The 25319-nt window shown below is 37.7% G+C and overlaps 2 protein-coding genes and 1 long non-coding RNA gene across 3 annotated transcripts in view; 1 reads left to right on the top strand and 2 right to left on the bottom strand.

The window, feature by feature from the left end:
• Positions 1-665: 665 nt before the first annotated feature.
• LOC119769292 lies at positions 666-3633 on the bottom strand. The gene is made up of 3 exons (XM_038261269.1): positions 3429-3633; positions 3172-3368; positions 666-929 (listed from the first exon to the last, which is right to left on the bottom strand). The coding sequence occupies exons 1-3, from the start codon at positions 3511-3513 to the stop codon at positions 666-668; spliced, it is 546 nt and encodes a 181-aa protein (XP_038117197.1). The 5' UTR covers positions 3514-3633.
• Positions 3634-5003: 1370 nt separating this feature from the next.
• LOC119770488 lies at positions 5004-5537 on the bottom strand. The gene is made up of 3 exons (XR_005278852.1): positions 5448-5537; positions 5304-5354; positions 5004-5123 (listed from the first exon to the last, which is right to left on the bottom strand). It is a non-coding gene; the product is annotated as an uncharacterized LOC119770488 (long non-coding RNA).
• An 8416-nt stretch (positions 5538-13953) lies between these two features.
• LOC6050637 (protein split ends) overlaps positions 13954-25319 on the top strand; it is a 39133-nt gene continuing 27767 nt past the window's right edge. The window contains 1 exon segment of the mRNA XM_038264822.1: positions 13954-14489. The gene's annotated coding sequence lies outside the window, so the exon portion shown is untranslated.

Genomic DNA, 25319 nt, shown 5'->3' with positions numbered 1-25319 from the left:
CAATTAATCGCCGCAGAAAGATACCGTCGCAATGTAAAAACCTATAGAGAAGGCAAGAGAGTAGGCTTAGGCAAAAAAAAATAAAACATGTTGATTGTCAATCTGAAAAAATCGTAGGAATGTTTGTTGCTGGCTTTCGATTGCTTGTAGATTTTTTAATATACTTACTCACTCGCGTAAACTTCTTATAAGTTTAAATAGGAATTAGGGAATAGTTTTAAGACTCGGATTTAGGATTAAGTTAAATATCAAATTATAATGTCTCCGTACTCGCTGACGGCTAGATTCGAATGAATCTTTTATTAAATAAAAATGCCTTTTTATACATGCACGATCTCGCACGATCGTTCCCGATCTCACTCGATCGTTGCGAGTTCATCCCGATCATATTCAATCGGTTTTACCGAACACGGTTAATAATTATTGATAATTTTATCTGGACACTACAAGATCTTCCCTCTTAAGCAAATTCATTCTAATTTGTATTTGATTTCATATTTATCGAGAATATAAACTTAATTTCATTTCACTGCTTATATACTACAATATCAGAAAGAAATATAATTTCAAATTCACTTTAATTCAGCGCAAAAATGTATTTTTCATGATGATTGGTTCGACTGTGCATTTCTTAGAACTTGCACCTGAACGCAAAGGTAGATCTGTTAATTGTGTCCCTGCTGATTCTCCAATCTGGCCCTAGACCTCGTTCTAACAGGACTGCGGGATTCGTTGTCAACCTTTCTCTGCTTACGATACACCGCGTAATCCCTCGAATGCCCGAGTAATCCTCCATCGTCATCGATTGAGGAGAAGTTGCGTTTGTAACTGTTGGCCGCAAAACACATCTTCACGGACCCACGTTTGGGAACGTGCAACGCCTTCAGCTGATGTCTGTGCGCCGTAGCCACGTGTCGGCCAATTTGAATCTGGAAGACATTTTTAGACACTTTTTTAATAAACTGTGCTTCAACCCACTTTGGGAAGGTATCGTGACTATTTTTATACAACAGCTTATCCCCTGCCTCAATTTTATCCAATTCATTTAGAGGATCAAGTTTTTCAGTGTCAACGACACATCGTTGTGCTGGAGGTTCAGCCAGATTGTGTTTGTAAGTTTTAGTTGGATTAATCAAATCTAACAAGGTCTTTGGTGTATATTTGAAAACTCTTTCAGAAGGAAACAAACCTTCAGAGTTTAAGGAACCATTTCTATAGTTAATTAGAAACAGATTAAGCTTTTCATCCATCTCAAGAGATTTCGTTTTGTTATCAATTAAAAATTTCTTTAGCACATCTTTGACAACTCTCACCATTCTTTCAGCCTGGCCGTTGCTGGCAGGATTGTACGGCGGGCTTTTAAGAACTTTTATGCCTTGTTGTTCCAAAAACCAATAAATTCCGTGGAATTAAAGGTGGGCCACCGTCTGTAACAATTACATCCGGTAAACCAAAGCGTGTAAACATTGCCGCAAATTTCTTGTTAACAAGTCTTGCATTAGTGCCAAAACGCATCCATTCAACTTCCAACCATTTAGTATTGCTGTCAACAATCAATAAGAAAGTATTTCCTTGGAAGAAGAAGAAATCTGCATGCAAACGACTGAACGGTCTTGTGGTAGGAATCCAGGACCCCGAAGCTTCCGGTTTCCTCACAACTTCCATCTGAGAGCAAGATTCACAACTTTTAACAAAGTCTTCAATGTCTGAATTTAAGCCTGGCCAGTAAACTGTCCTTCTGGCTAACTTCTTCATTTTCACCATTCCTCCATGATTCAGGTGTAATAATTGTAAAATCTTTTCTCTCAAACTGCTTGGAATTACCGCTCGATCTTCTAACAGCAAAACACCATCAATGACTTCCAACTTTTCCCTCTGCGAAGAAAAATCTCTGAACTGATTTGGTATAGTTTTTGGCCAACCGATTGTGACAAAATTCAAAATTTCTTTCAAGAACTTATCGTTCTCTGTTTCTTTAGAAACAAGCGTAAAATCAATTGGAAATTCATTTGTGTAGTTCAGGCTGTTGATGTACTCCTGATCCAAACTAGTAGGCACTTTTTGGTCCAGGGGAAAACGGCTGCAAAAATCTGCGTTCGCCATTTTTGAACCAGGTCGATACTCAATCTCAAAGTCATATATGGACAACTCCAAAATATAACGTTGGATTCTGGTTACAAAAAGAGAATTTTTGCCTTCTTTCCCAAATATGCCAATGAGGGGCTTGTGATCAGTGAATACTTTAAAATTTTGACCAAATAAGAACTTATGGAACTTTTTGATAACACATACCAAAGCCAAAGCTTCTAAATGCAAAATTGGATAACGTTTCTGCGCAGAGTTCAATGAAAAAGATGTGAAGCAAACGGGTTTCTCTGCTCCATTCATCATTTGTGCCAAAACTCCTCCTAAACCATAAGAAGAAGCGTCAGTCACAACTACTAATGGTTTTCTAGGATCATAATAAGTTAGAAGTTTAGCGTTTAGTAGGCAATTTTTACTTTCATTGAAAGCTTCGTCACAGTTTTTTGACCACTCAAACTTGACATTTTTCTGTAAAAGATTGTACAGATGTCGCAATTTTTCTGATAAATTTGGCACAAATTTGTTATAGTAGTTTATTAGTCCCAAATACGCTTTGAGTTCAGTCACGTTCTGTGGAACTTTTGCTTTGGCAATTGTAGAAATTTTCTCAGGTGAGGGTAAAATACCTTTGTCAGAAATAATATGACCAAGATATGGCAAAGATGTCACAAAGAACTTACACTTTTTAAAATTTACAGAAATATTAGCATCGGAGAGCCTTTGCAAGACTTGCTCCAACTTGTCCAAGCATTCTTCATAAGTTCTTCCAGCAATAAGAACATCGTCAAGATAACAACACACTCTTTCTAATCCTCTCAGGATCTGGTCCATAATTTGTTGAAATTCTGATGCACTTGGACTTGCACCCTGGGGAAGGCGATTGTAGGTGTATAAACCTTTAGGTGTGTTAATTACAACAAATTTCCTTGAACGTTGCGACAACTCTAACTGAGTGTAAGGGCCCGTCAAGTCCAAAGAACAAAATATTTGTGAATCAGCCAATGAAGCAAACACATCTTGAGCAAGGGGTAGAGGATAAGTGTTGGGAATCAGTATTTTATTTAAAGAAACTTTGCAATCTATTACCATGCGTAAATCCCCATCCTTTTTCACAATCGCAATAACTGGCGAAGCCCACTCGCTCGCCTTGATTGGTGTGATCACTCCCTGTCGCTCCAACATGTCTAAATGCTCATTGAATTTGTCTTTGATCTTGTACGGAACTTGATACGCCTTCTTGAAAATTGGTTGTTCTGATTTAAAGGTCAGATCAGCTTGGTACCCTGTAATTGGTTCAGTAAAGTCTTTAGAGAACACTTTGTTGTATTTCAGTTTAAGATTACCTAAAACTGTGTCAGTTGATTTGTAATCCAAATTTCCAATGATATTTGCCGGTAAAAACTGAGTTTTCCAGCCAGGATAGAACATGTCAAGCCAATCTCTGCCTAAAAGTGGTGTAAAGTTCTTCAAACACCTCAAAACAACCAAATTTCCGGTCTCGGTTCGCTTATTCAACCCAATTTCAACAGAAATCTGTCCAAGCACCTCCAAACCCAAACCATTAACCACAACCAAGCGTTTATTGCAAGATTTAAGAGGAATTTCATTGAAATATTGCTCGTACAAATGTTGACTAATAACAGCAACTGCTGACCCTGTGTCAACTTCCATTTCCAAAAATTTGTCATGAACTCGAACATCCACTAAACACGGCTCACTTAAGGTCTTCTCATCCCCAATTTTCATGCACTGCATCTCACTTTCATCATCCTCAGAGTTGTTGATTCTGATTCTGTTGAATTTGTCAAAAACCGGTTTAGTTTCAGGAGTATCCTCTTCAACAAAATTCACCCTTTTAACTTGTTTACCCGCAAGCAAATCACAAAAACGCTTAATTTCTTTTGCAATAATTACAAATTGCATTGTTGTAGTAATTTTGTTCACGGCTGTGGCTGCGATCGTAGCTGTGATTACGATTGTGAGATCTGCGATCGTAATCTCGCCTCTCACGACTCACTTCTCGGCCTCTGCGATCCATGTCACGTCCTCTGCGCTCATGACCACGATCACGACTCCTGCTGCGTGAACGATATCTCTCCGAACAAGAATTAACTTTTGGTCCCAATCGCTGATGAACAGCCAGAACGCTAGCAGTAGCACCAACATTTTCCACACGATTTTCACCCATTTGTTGAGCCCGTTTTTCAGCCCTCTCCGTGTTGATTACCATCTTCTCAACCTGCGCCAAACTTAAATCTTCTTCTTCTAGCAGTTTATGTTGCAAACGTTTGTTTGGAAGGTTGCCCATAACAAGTTTGTCGCGAAGAGCCTCATCTTTAAATGCATTGAAGTTGCAATCTTCAGCGAGAAGTTTTACTGAGAGTACAAAATTCTCAGAACTTTCATTAAGAAGTTGAAAACGGTTGTAAAAATCAAATCGATACATCATGGCTGGCACAGCTTTATCAAACCTGCCTTTCAGCTGCTTAACAACTTCCTTAAATTCAAGTTTTTCAACTTCTTGCTTAGGAAAAATCAATTTAATTTCATCAAAAACGTCCTCGCCACTCACAGAGATAAACCACGACAACTTATCTGCATCGCAAGCCACCTTGTTGAGTTTGCACATTACTTCAAATCGCTCAACATAATTGGCAAAAGACTTGCTTCGATGGTAATGATCGATAGAACCGATCATGCCGGGAACAGACGACATCTTGGGGCGAAAAAAAAAATCAAGTTTTCTACTTACAGTAACCGCAGGAGTGTGACCGTAGCTTTGGCTGAACTCTTGGGTTAATGCTGCTGATGACACGTGTCCGCGGGGTCGTTTGGTGCTTCTCGCCGACCGTGAGCAAATCGTCTGGCCTCGCCGCCCTGATTCCTCACTCACGCCTCACTTGTCAAATCTAACGATCTGGATTAGCGATTCTCACCGCGTCAAGCCTGCTCACCGCCGGATTACCGCGATCTCACGCCGCGAACAAAAGGATGATCCCGAGGATGATCGGCTTGGGACGGCTGGTGCGTGTGTGCGGCTGTGAATAGAACAAAAGATTTGTTATAAAATGGAGTCTGCTAATCACGTGATCGGTATGAAGAGATGGGTTTTCACAAAAATTTCAATATGCGCTTAATCGAGGAATCTCCGTGCAATAGCTGTTTAAGATCACTAACTACAGACTATCTACGGTTCTCGCAGGTCACTTAATACTCACGTCTGTTCACTCTGGACTAATTAGATCCGTTTGAACCTCTCCGCCTAAAATCTGCAACCACAAATTGCGTTAAACCAAAAATCACTGCACGACGCGTTTCGCGTTTTCAACGTTTTCTCTCGTCGCCACTTTTAATATACTTACTCACTCGCGTAAACTTCTTATAAGTTTAAATAGGAATTAGGGAATAGTTTTAAGACTCGGATTTAGGATTAAGTTAAATATCAAATTATAATGTCTCCGTACTCGCTGACGGCTAGATTCGAATGAATCTTTTATTAAATAAAAATGCCTTTTTATACATGCACGATCTCGCACGATCGTTCCCGATCTCACTCGATCGTTGCGAGTTCATCCCGATCATATTCAATCGGTTTTACCGAACACGGTTAATAATTATTGATAATTTTATCTGGACACTACAGATTTAAGCTGACTGATGTTCGGTGACGGAATCTGCGGTTCTGCAACCTTCGCGGCCGGCTCGGTGGTATCAGTACCTGTGCTATAATCTGCGACCTTCCCAATAAGCTGTACCGTACCGTCGAATCGAGGCACTGCAGGTGTTGTAGGCTTCGTCGGGCAGGCTTCCCCCCAGTTATTATTACGCTTATCGGGGCATGCCCTGAGGGGAGCCTCCTTGAAGGTTAAGCTGCCTTCGGGCATGTCGTCTTTGGAAACATGGTTCCATGCAAACTACAAATACTTGTTTTTTCACCAATAAACAAAATGTAATATGAGAAATCACCCCACACGAACCAGAGTACCGGCCACCGAAAGATCCAGATTTGTCGAATTTTCATTAAATTTATTCATAGGAAAACTGGTTCCTGAAAACTGATTTCTTTTACCGAGAATTTTTATTTAGAAAAATCCAGGAATAAAAAAAACGATTTCAAGATCTCCGGTGGCCACACCCTGAACCGTATTGAGAAATCAGTATAAACTGGTCATGCAACATATAGAACTTCTGGAATTTGAATAGAGAGTGTCTCTAGTGCAATTTCGTCTCCTGGACAGGTTCCCATGTTTCCCGTAAGCTACATCCGGTTTCTAAAGTGTAACAGAGTCTTCGATTATATTTTAAGATTTTTTTTATGAAAACTGGTCTTTTGGAATATAATAAAGCCAAAAGGAAGTAAGACATAAAAAGTATTATCGATTGACTTTTTGAATTTTTGCTATGTTGCCATTTGCATTGAAAATTCTGAGATCCGGATTAAAAACGCGAGAGAGAGTTTTGCTTTTATGGTAAAAATGCCATTTTAAAAACATTAATCCACTTTGTAGGGTCTGATCCGCTGAGTGTCATGCCCCTTGACAGATAAGCTGAGAGAGAACAGCGTGTGGGGAAAAACCGAAGAGAAAGAGTTAGTTGAGTGGTAGCTGTGCACGAGGACGGTGCTGGCGGCGATGGTGATCGAGTGTGCGGCATTCCGGACATGTGGTCAGAGGGCGGTCGGGAGGATGATCGGCAGCCTGCGAGCTGCGTCCGGAATGGCGAGGACCCCACAAAGTTGGCGACGAGGATTAACTACAGGTATTTAAGGAACAAGTGCTAAGTCGGGCCATGGTTTTGAAGCGTGGCGTTATTTTCAAGTGACCTACAAAAAAAAATAGGAAGGGAGGAGGAGGAGTAACGGTCTCTCTCTCTCTCTCCTTTATCGAGTTATTTTCGTTCGCACGTATTGCGTGTGCGTGCATTAGGGGAAGTGAGCTTGGATTTTGTCGGCAAGCAGTAAAGGCAAATCGTGCGCTGGTGTGCGTATGCGAAACGTCATAAAGCTGTTTGTTTTTGTAAAGTTGAAAGAAGGTGTTGAACTTGATGATGGTAGTGGTGCCTTGGTTGGTTGTGTTTATGGATTCACAACGAATTGTTTACATTTTTCTGACACACACATGGGAAAGTCAAATGCTCGGGTGCGTTTAGTGTTCCACGACCAAGAAGGATAGTTGACAGATTGGCTTGACGTAGGATTCGATGATTCAACGTAGGACTACAATAAGCTTGACGTAAAACTTTGTTAGTTTTGACTTAGAGGATCAAAATAATTATGACTGATACTTCGAATGATCTTGTAGGCCTACAATAATTTTGACGTAGAACTACAATTACATTGACGTAGGACTAATACAACTCTGACAATGAACTTAAGTTTTATCAACAGAGAAAATATTTTTTGACGTAGAACTTTGTTTGCTTCATTGTAGGATTATTATGTTGACGTAGATATGCGAGTAGTTTAACGCAGGATGACAATGATTTCGACTTAGATTTTTAATTGTTTTACGGAAGACTACTTTGATTTTTACATAGAGTTTTAATTGTTTTATCGTAGGACTACAATCATTTTGACGCAGAACTTTGTTTTATTTTGACGTTGGACGAAAATAGGTTATCCTGAAATTTGGGTTGCGGTACTAGTTAAAGCAACAAAAAGACGAGCTTACACGCGGAGCGTGGAGGGATGGTTTACTTTATTCCGGGTTTAGACAGTCGTTGGTAAGTCAGGCACCAAGATAATGTCCCTGTAACATTGGTTGCAGGTGGTGAACAGAAAGCTGTTCACGGGTGGAATGTTTCCGGGTAAATGTCCCTGTGGTTGAACAGGTGGTGAACATGTAGTTGTTCACGGGTAAATGTCCCTGTAGTTGAACAGGTGGTGAACATGTAGTTGTTCACGGGTAAATGTCCCTGTAGTTGAACAGGTGGTGAACATGTAGTTGTTCACGGGTAAATGTCCCTGTGGTTGAACAGGTGGTGAACATGTAGTTGTTCACGGGTAAATTTCCCTGTGGTTGAACAGGTGGTGAACATGTAGTTGTTCACGGGTAAATGTCCCTGTAGTTGAACAGGTGGTGAACATGTAGTTGTTCACGGGTAAATGTCCCTGTAGTTGAACAGGTGGTGAACATGTAGTTGTTCACGGGTAAATGTCCCTGTAGTTGAACAGGTGGTGAACAAAAGGTTGTGCACGGGAAAAGTGTTCAGTTGTCTAGCTGTTCACAAATTGTTATGTAGTTGTCCCTGTAACTGTTGTTATGGGTGGTGAACAAATGGATTGTTCACGGGTAAGATGTTCAGTTGTCATGCTGTTCAAGAATTAAATTAGAATTGCTCCTGAAATCATCGTTATAGGTGATGAATAAATGGGATGTTCAAGGGTGGAGTATGCAATTGATTGCATTGCGTAATGACTCTTTAAATAGTTTAATGGTGTGTCAGAGGGTTTCTAGAGGAATCGTAACAGCTATTGTAGGTGGTAAATCAGTTTACTCTCCAAGTAGTAAGTTAAAAGAAGGTGTGAATTGTCACAAGAGATGAGCAGAAGTGTTTATTCACGAGTAGTTCTTGGGTTAAAAGTTGGTTTAATCTGTAATTTCTAATGCTTCAACGAATGACATTTGTTACGTTCAATAATTGGTTATATATATTTTGTTCTAAGATGAAATGTTAATTCAAGAGAGGATCACTGCCAATGTTCCGGAGGTTCGAGAAAAGTGAAGGTCATGTAATTAATGTTTCTTGAATGCCTGGTGTTAATTTGACTAGTGATGTTCACTAGCCAGGGTAAGGGTATTAACTGTAAAACTGACGCTGAGGAGGCTTGTGGATGTCAACTCATGCCTGGCATAGAGATGATTTGTGAATTTTCGCTGTAAGACCAGGAGGAGAAGAGGCTTGTGAATATTCACAGTATAATCTGATGTAAAGCGTTGAGGTGGATTGTGGATATTTCTGGAAGGTCTTGTAAAAAGAAGTTTGTGGATATTATTCGGCGTTAAATTGTAATCCGGTAAAGGTTGTGTATATCATCGAATCAATGGTTAGGATTTTTGACTGGAAACAAAGTACAGCTGTGTTATATCTAATGATAACAGTTTTAGTCTAACTGAAGATAATGGTTTACATTTTATACGCTAACATATTAAAGATAGAGATTAAACGCAACGGGGGAATAATTCGTTGTTTTCAATATGGTGTAGCGTAAGTGAGCATCAACTGCCAAGTAGATTGACAAATCAGAAACTGCGCTAGTGACGAGCTCATTTGCATTTCTTTTGTGATATTAACAGATGTTCGATGGAAATGAAAGGCAGATAGTTTTATCGTTATGTTTATGTTGTTGTTTCGAAGACATGTCTGGACTTAGATAACTTATTCATTAAAGTTTTGAGTAAGAATTAAGTTATAAGAGGATTTTCTAGTAAGGAGGTTATTCGGAAGTGTTCATGTTTATTGTATGGAATGTTATTCGAAGTTGCTAGATATAAAGATTTTTAGATGACATGGTTGAACATTACTTGTAACACTGTTGCACAGGACTTTGTTTAAAAAATGTCTTACTAAAGTTTTCTGAAGTTTTCACTGCTCAGAAGAATAGATAGATGTTGGTAAATGGTTGAAGATTTATCGAGAGGTTTCTAAATTATTGACGATGGCACGACACTAGAATAAATGCTATTTACTGGATAATATAGTAGGCTAACTAAGCATTGGGTGGTAAAAGTGCTGATTAGTTACATAACTGAAGTTTATCAATCACTACTTTATAAAAGGGCATCAAGAAAGTCTGAAACTGTAGTTCTCATTTTAAATAACTGTTTCTGATTCGGGCATATATCATATAATTTTGCTTAGATGCATGATTTAGATTAAATTGATTGATAGTGAGTTTTCTGTCCGATTAAATATTAAATAAATAAATTTTTAGATGTTTCTATGCATTATAACAATCATAGGAAATTTAGAATTGATTTAATTCTGTATAACAATATCGATGTTTATGAATTGCAAAACTATATGTTTTGTTGAACTAGATTTGTTGATAGTTTAAAGTAGTGAACTATGATTGTGAATAATAAGTATGTTTTATTATAAAATCTTAGGAAACTTTCACTTTACTTAGACGAAGTGGCACTCATTTGTCTAACAGTATGCATGCCTGTGACAGGAATTGAGCAATTATAACTGAGGAAATATATTGTGGTTAATATGAGGTGATATTGATTAACTCAATGAAATTTCAACATAAGACATTTGACATTTGCATTTGATACTGATTCATTGGAATATTGTTTCAACTTTATTTTGTTCGAGGGTTGGATAGGATCTGAATTAGAATTTATTTGTAAACGAATCATTGTCTTGTGTTGAAGAAGAAATCGAAACCAAGCCCATCGATACAATATTTTACCTTTAAAGCAGGATATAACTGAGATTAAGATCATGGGATGTTTTTCCGTTACGTTGTGTTGGTGTGTTTTGTTATATATTTTCAGACGTTGTGTAAGACGAATATAGTGAATTGCGCAAGGGCCATAACGGATATATTTTTAAATTTGTTGATTCAGGATATTGTGCTGAGGTAGACGTTCTACTTGGAGAATATATTCCAGTGATATATTTAGTCAAACAAATATAGTTCTCGAGTACATCTTGATGTGATTACCGACATCATCAATATTAAAACAAATAGAGATTCTGTATCCTAGATAAACAAACAAATTTAACAGTAATTTTTTTAATGTAACATGGCTAAGTTCACAAAAGGTTGAACATAGTAAAAGCGTTTATGTATATGGAAATTGATTAAGCATCAACAGATGAAGAAAAAGAATTTATTCAACTTTTGTTGCGTAAGATGTATACATTAGAGTAGCATAATTGATAGGTCACCTTCACGATCTGCATCACATTATTACCATGAATGGGTAAAACAGGTCTCAAGACGATAATATGTATAACAGTAAGCAGTAAGTTAGAGTAGAGTTTCACATATGACAGATACTATTTTATTTTAAAGAAGTTAGAGATTTCCATTGACATTGTTAGGTTTTGCACTAGGTCAACATCATTCAAATAAAACCAAGGGGGGATTGTAGGGTCTGATCCGCTGAGTGTCATGCCCCTTGACAGATAAGCTGAGAGAGAACTGCGTGTGGGGAAAAACCGAAGAGAAAGAGTTAGTTGAGTGGTAGCTGTGCACGAGGACGGTGCTGGCGGCGATGGTGATCGAGTGTGCGGCATTCCGGACATGTGGTCAGAGGGCGGTCGGGAGGATGATCGGCAGCCTGCGAGCTGCGTCCGGAATGGCGAGGACCCCACACACTTGAATAACTTACTTTCTGAATTAATTAATTAGGTGTTCGTTGATTGAAAATTTTGCTTATTTTGAATCAAATAATGAACAGGTTAAATCGGCTATCACAGAAATATTTTTGTTTATATCAATAAAGCTCTTTATTTCTTACCCTAAAATGATAAAATGTTTCACAAATGTCGATTTTACTATAAAATCAATCAATTTAAAATTTCAAACCGATTTGCTCTCTTTAGGATATAATGTAAACGTCACCCCAAGTTTCAGCGCCCTCTAGTGAGGGGTAATTTTGACGCTTAATCGCCTATAGGGCTTTAGGGCCCTATTTAAACTTAATATGAGGACTTAATTGAGGGCCTCGTGGCGCGGTGTTTAGCGGCTTCGGCTGCCGATCCCTAAGTTGCTGTGAGGCGCGCGGGCTCGATTCCCGCCGTATCCTCCTGGCCTTCTATCGGATGGGGAAGTTAAACGTCGGTCCATTTGCGTAAAAGAGGTTTTGGGTGACTCACCACACATAACCTTCACTCAAAATAATCCACACGTTGATGCTACCTGAAAAATCACGTAACCACGATTTTCCCCTCGCTAGGCCTGTTTTACGTGACACACGTAAAAATAATGTGAAAGTGTACTGGCAAAAAAAATGTTTTCACGTTGAAGTTACGTGAAAAACCATATAGTATTTTTCCACTAGGTTTTTTCATGTAGCTTTTATGTGTTTTGAAACGTAACTTCAACGTGACTCGAGTGCGCCATTCGGCCAAATATCTACGTGATTATTTTAGTGTGAAAATTGAGTGCGTCCAGTTAAGACGTGCTGTCGGATTTGTGTCCGTAAAATTTGATTGCAATTGAACGGTAAGTTGAAACAAGCTAGAATTATTTTATTAAAAATTTATAATATTTTTCTTGCAGAATCCGATCCTTGTGAGCAGCATCATTTTCCGGTAGCCAGTGAAATGTTAGCCCCGTTTTTACATTAGTGGCCGGTGCTACCGTGGTGTTTGACGCCACCGAAAATATCACGGACATGGCCAGTTCATGTACGCGGTCGTGTTCGGATTGGACCTTTTCGTAGCGTATCGCAAACTGGGCATCAACTCGAGTTCGACGACGTAAGCCCAAACGACAACGATTTCGAAACGGGTTCCCGTGCGACCATGGTGGCCGGTGGAATCAGCTAGCGTCGATTGAACATCCTCCTGCTCGGCCACATTAGCGATGTGGCCAAACGCAACGCAGCCGAACTGGAGCAGCACTCAAACGTGGTTCCCTGGACATCAGTCTGCTGCGATCGATCGATGATCGCTGGTGCACAAAGATAGGAGCGTCGACATGGCAGAAGGCTAGGCAGAAGGTCACCCGCGATCTTTTTGAATTAGTGGCAAAAAGTGAAATCACCCCGAAGAAATTTATAGTTAATAAAGGAAATGAGCTTTAACAATTACTCCTTATTTCTTCTTATTTCCATTCGAAAAAAAATAACTAAATACTACAACCATAAAAATCAAATAATGTTTACTACAGAGCACGTAGAATTCATCAATCGATTCATATAACTTCTACGTGTGAAACACGTAGAAACAATGTGAAATGATCTGGCCAAGCATATTCCGTTTCTACTAGAGCCACCTAGTACAAGTTACGTGAAAAGTTTAGTGGAAAAATACCACATAGCTTTTCACGTAACTTCAAGGTGAATATTTTTTTGAGTGTTCGGACGCCTAGAAATGAGCAGAAACTTGCAACAGAGACCACAAAAGACCCGGGGGTCGTTAAAGTGGATTGCTTTGGTTTTTTTTTTGATTTGAATCGGGCGACTGCAAATTTGAATTTGTCGCGTCGCGCGATGACAAATTTCTATGTGATTTTCCCACGAAATTCCAATGTAAAGTCTTATGATGTAGATACAAGTGCGAAACATGTGGTTTTGCTTAGAGATCCTAAATAGGGTCTCTAGTTTTGCTTCATAATAGCATTGGAAATTTTCACAAACAACGCCATCTTAACGCCTTCGTTCCGAAACAACACCCTTGCATGCAACTGCAACTACAATATCAACGTACCAAAACAAACCCCTCGTTTCTGAGACAGCGACGCTTTTTACCGCGTCGCTTTTCTTTTACGTTTGCTTTCTTCTCTCATTCGCGACGACTGTCATTCATGACTTTTTGACATTACGCGCGTTCCTCCCACTTCGCATACACTGAAAACTTCGTCTCCCTCGCGCGCGTATACGCTCACGCACACTACCGTCGAACTAGGTTTCTGTTTTTCTCGATTTGAATGATTTGAAGCACCGAGGGCGCATTCATATTTTCAGTTCAAATTTTATTATGATTTTTTGATTAAATTTTTATTTTTAAGAATCTTTGAAAACTAGCTGTAAAGTAAAATTTATCGAAAGCTGCAAAAAATATTTTTTAAATTTACTTCATTCGACCAAAAGTGGTTTTAATGAACCGTCCCTCTCTGTCGATTCATTCGCACACAAGCCTGGCTCTCGAAAGCAAAACCATTCACAAGCAAGGCAATCTGACAGTTAGTGCCAGTTCGAACGCGCCTTCGCGCACACACGCACAGTTTACTGCTGCTGCTCTGCGAAGCTGTCAGTGTGACGGACGACGAGAGAAACGGAGTTGGAAAAAAAGTGGCAACCATTTTTCTCCGCGCGACGACGACGACGACGACGTTCCGTCCGTCGATCAAAGCAGTCTCCAAGCAAAATCGCGAGCTGTCGAAAGTTGTGGCCGTGCGCGTTTCGTCGTTTTTTCGCGTAATATTTCGCGCGCCGTCGTGCCCTCCAGAGATTTTCCACGGGTGTGGGTCCGGCGGTTCCGACGCGAGTGGCCGTACCCTGGTTCCCTGTTTAGCAGAAACTTCCCGACCAGATCTCTCCGGGTCGTTCCGCAAAGAGTGAGTGTGTTGAAAAAAGAAGAAAGAGAAAAAAAGTACGTCGCGCAAACCTTCCGGATTTTGCGGAGGAAAGAAGAGTTCCGGATGTTCTAAGCGTTGGATCCAGCAGGAGACATCCGAACCCGTTATCGTTCCAGAGCAGGATCGGTTCCCCCATGGTACGCAGGTGAATACACACAAACAAATTCTCCGCTTGAACCGGGCCAAGGGGACTGCTGCGCGGGTTGCTCCGGGGGTCTATTACGCGTCGCATTTACCCGCAGGCTGTCCGCCCTTTCCCCGGAAGTGAAGGAATTTTTCGTTCCGAAACGGGGCACAGTTTAGTGACGTTTTATTGTTGCTTCCGCTGCCTGCTGGATCGAAACGGGGCCCTGCGAAGAGAAATCTTGCCATCAGGCCTGCCGAACCAGCAGCAGGCCCATCAGGAGGAGGAAATAAGAGAAACAAAATCCACCCGAACTGGCGAGCGCAAGTGTATGGGTTGGACAGTGCGCGTGTGTTTGTTTGTGTGTGCACGAGGGATGGATCGCAGGGTGGCGACTGGGAAGGGGGGAATTTTGTTTATTTTTGGGTGCTTAAAGGAATTTTCCAAACCTAAATTTAAGGAAATAACTCAACAAACATAAGAAACACTACAATTATTTTTTTTTCTCTAGGGGCAGGGGGGGGGGCAATATGGGCCACCCTTGGTTTTGGTCTTTAGAATGGATTTAGACCAACTATCGAGAAATTAAAAGTGAGAGTGTGTGCAACATGGAGTTAAACTTTCTATGAAGTTGCTGTGAAGGTTACAATGGCACTTTGAAAAATTTAACTCCATGTTGCACGCACACACTCTCACTTTTTATTTCTCGATAAGGCAAGGGTCTTATAAAAGCCGTCAAATAAAGCACCACACCGAAAACGACGTTTGAATTCGTTGTATCTTTCGAATAATCAGCAAAAATATAAAAGTCTGTGCATATTCACACAAATTATGTTTATTTTTAAGTTATTTAAAGTTCGATAATTTGAAAAAAAAAAGTTCAATGCTCAGAATGTCATCGGGAGCTATTAACAAGGCTTGGTAGTTGAAGTGTTGAATAAAAATCCACTTGGTAGCAGAATTGGCCACTCTTATCCTGCCTTATAAAAAAAATCAAAATTTATTAAATTTGATTTAAATGGAATTTTTTACTCATGGAAGATTCACAAATCACGCTTAATGCAAAAATAGTTAATTTTTTAGTTGTTTTGATGCTTATTTTTAAAAGAGTGTTTTATTCACGGTTTTATTTTAACATATTTGCACTATTTTCAAAAATGTTTGTTTTGTTAAGTGATTATTTTTTTAAAATAAAAGTGAAGGACCCATTACACTACTGCAAACAAACACACAAACTCGCACTTTTTCGTGTTTGACAGTTTACCAAACTCGCAAACATGGCAAAATGTAAGCAGGCCGACGTTTGTACAAACAAATCCAGGCGAACGAACAAAGCAGACAAACTGTCAAAAAGTGCGAGTTTGTTTGTTTGCAGTAGGGTAATAGCTCCTTGATCAAACTTCATGGAAACTATGTTGGAAAGGTCCCTTCAGTCATCTCTCTTAACGTTGTTGTATACGAAATGGCTTGTTTTCTCAGGCCCATTTTGTCCCGCCCTCTGGAAAAGTAGTCGAAAAAACACATTTTTTTAAAGTGCTTCAAAAATGGTTTTATGTTTTTTTTTATCTACCATCAACATCAAAAGGAACATCCCAAAGCAATAGCCTACTGAGCAATTTTCTACGAAATCAGTCGATTTTGACCATTTTTTTGTAATTTTTTATTTGGTTCAAACTTTGTGGGAGCCTTCCTTATGTTCAACGAAGCTATTTTGTGTCATTGGTTCCCCCATACAAGTCTCCATACAATTTTGGCAGCTGTAAATACAAAGTGGTACGTAAATATTTGAATATCTGTAACTTTTGAATGAATTTTCTGACACCTGACAAGTCATCGGCAAAGTTGTAGGTATTGTTGAAGAATATCCAGAAAAAATAGGCGCACGGAAAAAACATAATTTTGTTTATTAACTTTTTCACAAAAACTCAATTTCCCAATTAACTTTTTTTTAATGTTTTAGGGAACCAAAACCCGCAACTTTTGAGCCATAGAGAGGTATAGTCAAAATTTCGGCCGCTGAGCTATGATTTTTTGGAAAAAATCGAAATTTCATAAATAACATTTTTTTACCAATTTTTTTAATGTAAAATTGATATAGCTACAAAAAAATTGATTACAGCGGAATATTTGCAGTTTTTCTATCTTTTTAAATAGTGACCATTTCTGAAAATATTGTTTTCGAAAGTTCAAAAAATTTGCTATGAAATTGTCTAAAAGACATTAAAGATTGGACCCCTGGTTGCTGAGATTTAGTGGCTTAAATAAAAAGAAACAGAAGGATTTTTTTTATCGATTTGGTGTCTTCGGCAAAATTGTAGGTATTGATTTAAATTATTTAAAAATTATAGGTACACGGAAAAAAATGGGTGAGTTTTTATTTAACTTTTTTTTTCACAAAAAAACAATTTCCCAAAGCCCGTATTTTTTATTTTTATTTTTTATATGTTTTAGGGAAAAAAATCCCGCATATTTTAAGCCATTCAGAAGTATGGACCAACATTTTGCCGACGAATTATGATTTTTTTAAATAGTGATTTTCGTCAAAAATTTAAATCTTGTACTTAAAATTTTTTGATCTTATCTTTTATGGAATATCAAAATTTGCAATCGACAAGAACTTTACAATTCTTTTGATAAGTGCACGCTTTTCAAAATATATTCACTAACACTTCAAAAGGGCAAAGCATTCAATATTATTTTTTGAATAACAAATAGAGCGTCCAATTTCCCGGGGTTTCAAATTTCCCGGGAAACGTGAAATTTTCAACAAATTTCCCGGGAATTCCCGGGAAATTTAAAATTTATCAAAAATTGTTGTGATCCTGGTTCTGATTTCTATATTGCAACAAAATTGTATAGAATATCAACTTAATTGTTCAAAATAAGTGTGAGGAATGTTAAGAAGTTGGTATTAACACCAAAAAATTGTTTTTAAATTTGTCAGTTGGAGAGAATGTGATAAAGAATAATTAAGTTGAAATGAGAAAAAAAATCAGTAAATATGTTTTTCATAGCGAATATTTATTCAAGAACAAATCTTACTGGTTCGAGCTATAATTAATACGAAGTAGTGTTTTAATGATTTTTTAATAATTCAGCCTAATAACTGACTTTGGTTGAAAAATTCAAAGCTAAATAAGTTGTTTAGTAGTTTCATATTCACCGTCACGAGATATCGAAAAATGGACCTTTGATTCGTGATCAGGGACCAAAATTACCCCTTAGAGCAAAGTTCCACGAAAATCGAGGAGAGGTCGGGGCAACTGCTGTGTGAGTTGGCGGAGAATGACCCATATTTAAACCTCTTATGCCCTTGGTAGCCCTTGTGCTCTATAAATTTTCAACTTTAAACTGTAAATTCTCGAACACATTTGAACAAATTAACGTAATTCTGGTTGCACAACCCTCTTTGAGACATTTAATGATACAAATTCAATTTTCATCCAATTTGGTCTTGGTAAAAAAACGAAAAACAAAACACTTTTTTTGAAAGTTAATTTTGATCTTGGTGGGAAGAGGTACCTTTTTTCAAATGAAATAACATCAATTTTGGTCCAAAAAGATTACCAAAATTATTATGATTTATTTTTATTTCATAAAATCGTAATTTGTGTTGCCCCGCAAATAATCATAATCTATTCCAGCAATTTTTTTTGCTAATAAAGCAAATTGAATTTAATAAAAGAAAATTGATTTCTTTCATTATTATTATTTTTTGTAAATTAAAAAACAATACCAAAAAGTCAAGAAAATGTATGCTCCTGCTTGAATTTCGGGAATTCCAGGGAAATTTACAAATATATTTTTTCGGGAAATCCCGGGAATTCCCGGGACGGGAAATTGGACGCTCTAATAACAAAGATTTACGATTCACAACGATAAAGCTTATTTTTGTGAGTACAATGACATTTTAAACGACCGCAAAGGATTTAAAATAGTCTTCAATTTTTTTTTTTTTTAATTGACCTCGCGGCCCTTCTTGACAGAAAAGATCCTACTTGACAGCTCGTTCCAAGGGGACCATACATAGTTGATTCATCGTAAAATTTTGTCTTGTAATTTTTTTTTTTTTTTTGCAATAAAAATTAAAAAAAAAGTGATCAAAAATGGTTTGTAATCGTGTTTTTACCGTTGTACATAAAAATTTACATATTGTTGTTTGGACTTGGCTTGACAACGGCATCCAAAATTAAAAACAATTTTAGTGAAAAACAAGTTTCAGAAAATGCATTGGGACAGCATCTATCAAGGGGGCAATAATCTCGATTTTGACAAAAGTGGATAATAGCCGTTCCTTCAATGATGGTTCCATAAATGCTACCGTTATCCGGTTGCCACCCTGCTTTTCTACGGCTGGCGTAACTTCGTGTTGGAGTGCGCCTAGCGAGAAGACCAAAAGCAGAGAAATTTTTGTTATTTTTTGCTGCTGCTGCTGGCACCTTTCCGTTCGACTTGCAATACTGGCACACCCCCATCTCGTAGAGCCTGTCGCTCCTAGTTATTTTCTGCCGTCCAACTTCCGGTCGGAAGTGCTGGACACAGATTTGTTCGTCATCGTCCAACTGAGGGACGACCTGTACACAAACACACACTCACACACGCAGATTGCGAATTACTTAAAGGAAAAGGCGTCTTTTACTCGTCGTCACCTTATCCCATCATTTAAGTAGAAGCAAGTTAAGGTGAGACCTATCAAGTTGCGTTGGACTGGGGCTGGTTGGAGCAAGCAAAAAAAAAAAAAGAAGGAAGGTGTAATTAAAAATCGAAGTCCCGAGTCGAAACAGTGTGAAAGTGCGAGAGAGAGAGTGTAGTAAGAAGTGAGAGAGAGCGCGCGATATAATCTATGCTCACAACGGAGTGCGGTGAAGAGAAGAAAAAACAACATCAACGCTGAAATAGTAATGCTATCTACAACTAGTAATGGTAGTAGTTGTAGTAGTAGTGGCAGCATGTTTGGGAGATGATTGAAAAATTGGCGCTAATGTTTTCATGCTCGCAGCAGCAATGACAACAACAACAGCGTGGTGCCATGTGGTGTGAAATGTGTAACACAGTGGAGGAGGGAGGCCACCCCCATTCTCTCTGTGCAGAGTTCCCATTTCCAATATGTTTACATTTGATTTTTGGGGTATTTTGATCGTACGGTAACAGAACCAATAAAATATTAAAAGTGAAGTAAAATATCTTCATAAGTGACATGATTTATCGCCAAGTTAGTTAAAATGCTTTCAAATTGGGGAGCAGCTGTTCACTTTATTAGCGGATGATTATGGGTTCAATTCCGATCTGCTCCACGCGGATTGCTGGCAGCTTTGATCCAGCCCGGTTGTGTACTCCGTCGCGCGTTTTTAAATTAGCATTTTTATTGTGAAATTTTACCGAAGGCTGCTCAAAAGTAGTTAATTCGAGACGGGTGACCTGACTTCACACGAGAAACATGGAGTTTCTTCGAAATTTGAGGAAAAACTGTAGTTTTGTGATAATTTGTTTTGTGTTATTTTCGTTCTGGTTTGATTTGCGCGACATCTTGACAGGTTGCTTTGGGTAGTTTCAGTTTTCATCGTTCCGCAGCGTGGTTGTATGAAAGTTTCTATGCAACTCGTATGCGAGTCAGTGGTGCCAAAATGATTGTTTTTCTTGAGGTGGCATAGTTTACAAATAGCAAAGTAATTAATTGATTTGTCGCTAGTGAAATTCAAAGCCGAAGTTAGAAAAAAATAATTAATGTAGATTAATAACAGCAAAAAATCAATTGTGGCCCAGTTGTTGTGCGTACAGCTGCCTAGATGCAGCAGCTTTGGTCGGTATGCGCTAGAATAATCAAGCGGGACGTGGACGAGTAATTCGAATGGAACTGATGCAAATCTTCAACATAGGACCATTTCCAAGGAGCAGAGACAGGATTTTGGTGAAATCAATCCAAAATAAATAAAAAATACATTTGCTTACTAAATACATGCTGGTTTCTTGTCTTTTGCCAAGGAATCAGAAGTTCTAAATAACGTTTGAATCCGATTGATGCAAACGTTCTTTAGAGCGGGGCTTGTCGGTTCAGCTGAGGTACCTCGCGCACGGCTAGCCTGCGTAGAAATGGGTCACCGAAGCTCGGCAGAGCTAACACCTTCCAAATGCCTATGCGAGTTATTTGCATGTATAGAATGTATTTCTAAAAGTATATGGAAACAACTCAATTTGTAAGAAGTGGCCGCGTGGTCCCGTTTGGATGGTTGCACACACACACACACACACACACAATTCCGATCTGCTCCACGCGAGAAATGTTCGAACACTAGGGGAATTCTTGAACACTTCTGGAGTTTTTTTTAAAAGGCCAATAAACCAAATTTCCAGTTTTTGCTTTTTGGGTGTTTTTGAAAGCGCCTTGAGTCAGGGGTATTAAAAAACACCCAAAAGGCAAAAACTGAAAATTTGGTTTATTGGTCCTTTTCAAAAAAAACTCCAGACTTGAATATAAACGAATAGTTCATGTGTTCGCGGCAGAGTTTGGTCCCCCGTCCTTTGGATTAGCAGACAAAATGCTACCCACCAGATCATCGGGGCTTGGCAAGCTTACAAATGGTATAAGATCTAAGAAACTTCTGAGAATCTCTGAACCTAAAGTAAATTGGACACAGACAGCAATGCAAGATGGATCAAATGGAACGTATGGATTGCATACTTTCAGAATCCACCACAAAAAGTTAAGCAAAATGTTGTACAAAACATAAAATAACCATTTTTCTTTGAAACTACAGAAGTTGGACTATTTCAAAATTCAACACACTCGTAACTTTCTGCCAATTACACAACTTTGTTGAACATTGCAAAGCTCTAACAGTTATAGCAAAGGAAATAAAAATTGAAAAGGAATTTCATATTGAATTTTACTCTAGCATTAGTGTACCTATGCGAACGCGTCGTTGGTGCAGCTACGTTAGCTAACAACAGCACAGTAAAAAAATGTTTGTGTAAAATCGCAGCAAAAGCATGCACATCACCTTTGTTAGCAAAAACATGTATTATTGTATGAGAAAACATGTACACAAAAAAGCACCCTACGGGGAAAAAAATAACATCAATCTGGTGAGGTGAGAGTCATACCTCGGGTGAGTTTTCAAAAAGCCGTAGGAGCCACCGTGACCTCTGGCACTAATTTTCCTTTTTTTCAAAATTGAAACAACATTTAATATGTTTTAAGTTTAGGGCTATTGAAGGACGTGTAGATGAACAATCTCAAGTATTTTTGAAATTGGTTTCTGAAGTACAGTCATCCCACACATTCGGAACACTTTTGTTGGATTTTTTCTCAATAGGATGCAAAATGCAACTTTTCTGTCATCCCTGCTATTTTTAAGGACCTTTATTTGGACATTCTCTTGCTATCTTACTAGTAAAAGTAGTACTTTTTCAACAAAAAACTGCATTTCAAGACTATTAGGGTGTGTTCTCCTAACTCCTGAATTCACGTCATTGAATTTACGTTACCGGTTCATCTTTAAACATAAATAGTTTTTCGCCAGTTCACGCATGTTTTTCGTACAAAATCTTTGTAAACATGCTTGCTTACTTTGAAAAAGATATTTGAAGTTGTTTTTGTAAAGATTTTTCCAGAAAATCTTGAAAATTTCCACCTCAAACTTTCCAGGTGGAAGAACCGTTTCAGGTCTAAATTGCATGCAAGTCTCCATTATGGAAGTCGCAAATATAGTTTGCTATAAAAAAAATCGAGTTTACGGACTAAATCTTAATTTTTCATATCAAATCATCTGCAAATGTAAATAAGTTGAAATCAACAAGTAGGTGAGAATTGAGATTTGCAAATAAAAATCAATATAGCAGGGGTGCCCAACCTTTGGTTAAGCGTTAGTTAGTTTTTTTTAATGAAAATACACAAACTAACATATATTTGGCCTGCATTCTGGAAATTAAAAAAAATGTTTTACTGCTAATCAAATCGGTATACCATCAACTGGGGCGAATCGGGACTACAGTCTGAATAGGGACAGCACGTTTTAGAGCACTTGAAAACTTTATATTTGGGAATTAATGAACGCATTTTGTTGCTTTGAATCTGGTCTAACCGAAACCACATAAAAAGCAAAATATGAGGCTGCATCATTGCTAAACTGCTGTCCCAATTCGTCCCATATGTCCCGATTCGGGGTGGATTTTCTGCTAACAAAAGAGAATATTTTCACACAATTTTAAAAAAAGAACATCCGTAAATGAAACATAGTAATTTTGAAAAATAAATGCATAACTTTAACCGTCCTTGGGGTAAATTTTTCAAGCTGTTTTAGATACGTTTTTGTTAAAAATTTGGCGCTTTTGTATAAAAAATTGATGAAATACAGTATGTAAAAAAAGTATTTACACCCCTTGGGCACTATGCACATTTTGTGATGAAACATGTAAAAAAATTAAAGTTTGACAGGAACCTAGTACTACGTTTTGTTCAGAAACTCATGCCAAACATTTTGCTACAAAAAGCTCATGAAAAGATGATTTCTATAAAAAGTTATATAACAAATACTATTACGAAAATAAAAAAGGTGCAAAAAAAGTTTGTACACCTTTCGAAAAATTAACATAAATAATGTTATTTGTTGACAAATCACTATAAATCCAGTCTCCCAACTCCAAATAGGCATCCTTGACTGATTCAAAAAAATAATTTGGATTGAATATAAAGTTTACTAACTACTTAGTATAAAAGTTTATATAACTCTGGAAATTCTATATAAAACTTATCTAAAATTAATTTTGCAAACTTTTAATTCAACTAAATGTCAATATATTACCATAGAATTGCTAAATAAACATTTTGGAGTGGGTATAACACCGTTTTGGGGGTATTTGTATCGATAGAATAGATTTTTCGTTGGAATTTCGTACCAACCCGGAATTACGTCGTAGGAAAATCCGCCGGCATCCGAACCGGTCCACGATTCACAAGTCAACCTATGTGGAATCGGAAAGGGCATAAAATTTCCGATCTTTTGATACCCATACATCTAGGTTTTCTATAAAACCTACGTTTTTAAATACCAGGGCAAAAAGTAAGTTTGATCCACGAGAACAAAAATTACGAAATTCCATACATTTTTGGCAGGTTGCTCAAACGAAACCATAACAACGTTTTTGCTTAGGTATTTAAAAACGTGGGTTTTATAGAAAACCTGGATGTATGGGTATCAAAAGATCGGAAATTTTATGCCCTTTCTGATGCCACAGAGGTTGACTTGTGAATTGAGGACCGGTTCAGATGCCGGCGGATTTTCCGACGACGTAATTCCGGGTTGGTACGAAATTTCAACGAAAAATCTATTCTATCGATACAAATACCCCCAAAACGGTGTTATACCCACTCCAAAATGTTTATTTAGCAATTCTATGGTAATATATTGACATTTATTTGAATTAAAAGTTTGCAAAATTAAGTTTAGATAAGTTTTATATAGAATTTCCAGAGTTATATAAACTTTTATACTAAGTAGTTAGTAAACTTTATATTCAATCCAAATTATTTTTTTAATCAGTCAAGGATGCCTATTTGGAGTTGGGAGACTGGATTTATGGTGATTTGTCAACAAATAACATTATTTATGTTAATTTTTCGAAAGGTGTACAAACTTTTTTTGCACCTTTTTTATTTTCGTAATAGTATTTGTTATATAACTTTTATAGAAATCATCTTTTCATGAGCTTTTTGTAGCAAAATGTTTGGCATGAGTTTCTGAACAAAACGTAGTACTAGGTTCCTGTCAAACTTTAAATTTTTTACATGTTTCATCACAAAATGTGCATAGTGCCCAAGGGGTGTAAATACTTTTTTTACATACTGTATATTAATTATATGCCTTTTGAAATTCAAAAAATTTAAGACGATCGCCTCAGAACTCATAACTACCGAAATGTTAAAAATGAAAATATATTTATCAATTAATTGACTTAGCTCTGTACAATGGTGCAATCAAATACATATTTAACAAAGGAACTGACTTTACCCTGAACCAATGCTTCATCATAAAAACACATTCATTTATACAAAAACTTTGTCAAAATAACAAAATAATTTGTAAATCAACTGAAAAAGGTGTTCGAATAACAGACATGCCTTTTAGAAAAAAAAAACTTCTTGACGGGGTGAGTCATAAGCCACCTCATCAGTCAAAACTTATACTTGAATTGAAAATCGTTGTTTGTCAATGATGCCTTGTTTGAACGATCAACGAAACATTCATGATTATGGACAATCAAAATGAAAATTGAGCAGTCGCAATAACACCCTAAACACCCGAATCAGTTAAATCGTCAATTTTTATTTTTGGCTTTAAATATAAAAGTCGTTCTCAAAATTTATTCCAGAGTTTCGTCGTTTTCAAAAGTTAAGCATTTACAGAAAATGTGCGATCACTGCCATCTGGCGCGGTTTCCAGCTATAAAAAACGTTAGCGGTTTACTTTTTCCGTAGACACAAACCAATTGGTTTGACGTTAATTCAAAGACGTCTTTTGAAATTTACGTCAATTCTGGAGTTATGAGAACACACCCTTATGTACAGAGCAGCAAAACACTGCCTCCAAATTGCCTGTTCCATGATTGTGGGATGTTATTGTGCCTCCCACAATAACTGATATTTTCACAAAAAAGTTATCAGACCATTCATAAAACATTAATAAGCATAAGTTTAATTGGTTTCAGAGTGTGAAGTATTTTTTTGTAAAAAATATGCACTCCTGGAGAGAAAAAAAGTTTGTTTACATCGTAAGAAAAAAAGTGTTCCGAATTAGGGGACCATCCATAAACCACGTGGACACTTTTTTTGGGAATCTGCTGATGATTTTTTGT

The sequence above is a fragment of the Culex quinquefasciatus genome, chromosome 3 (genome assembly GCF_015732765.1).
Source record: "Culex quinquefasciatus strain JHB chromosome 3, VPISU_Cqui_1.0_pri_paternal, whole genome shotgun sequence".
NCBI lineage: Eukaryota > Metazoa > Arthropoda > Insecta > Diptera > Culicidae > Culex > Culex quinquefasciatus.
Note: the sequence above shows the minus strand (reverse complement) of the source record. Positions and strands in the feature narration are given on the sequence as shown.

Bases quoted from the DNA above. Each gene is read 5' to 3' on its own strand.
- LOC119769292 (XM_038261269.1), bottom strand. From the start codon at position 3,513: ATGTTCTATCCTGGCTGGAAAACTCAGTTTTTACCGGCAAATATCATT. The intron at 3,369-3,428 runs GTAATCTTAAAC...AACCAATTACAG, and splicing joins ATCAACTGACACAGTTTTAG to GGTACCAAGCTGATCTGACC. The intron at 930-3,171 runs GTAATAGATTGC...AATGTCTTCCAG, and splicing joins AGGATGGGGATTTACGCATG to ATTCAAATTGGCCGACACGT.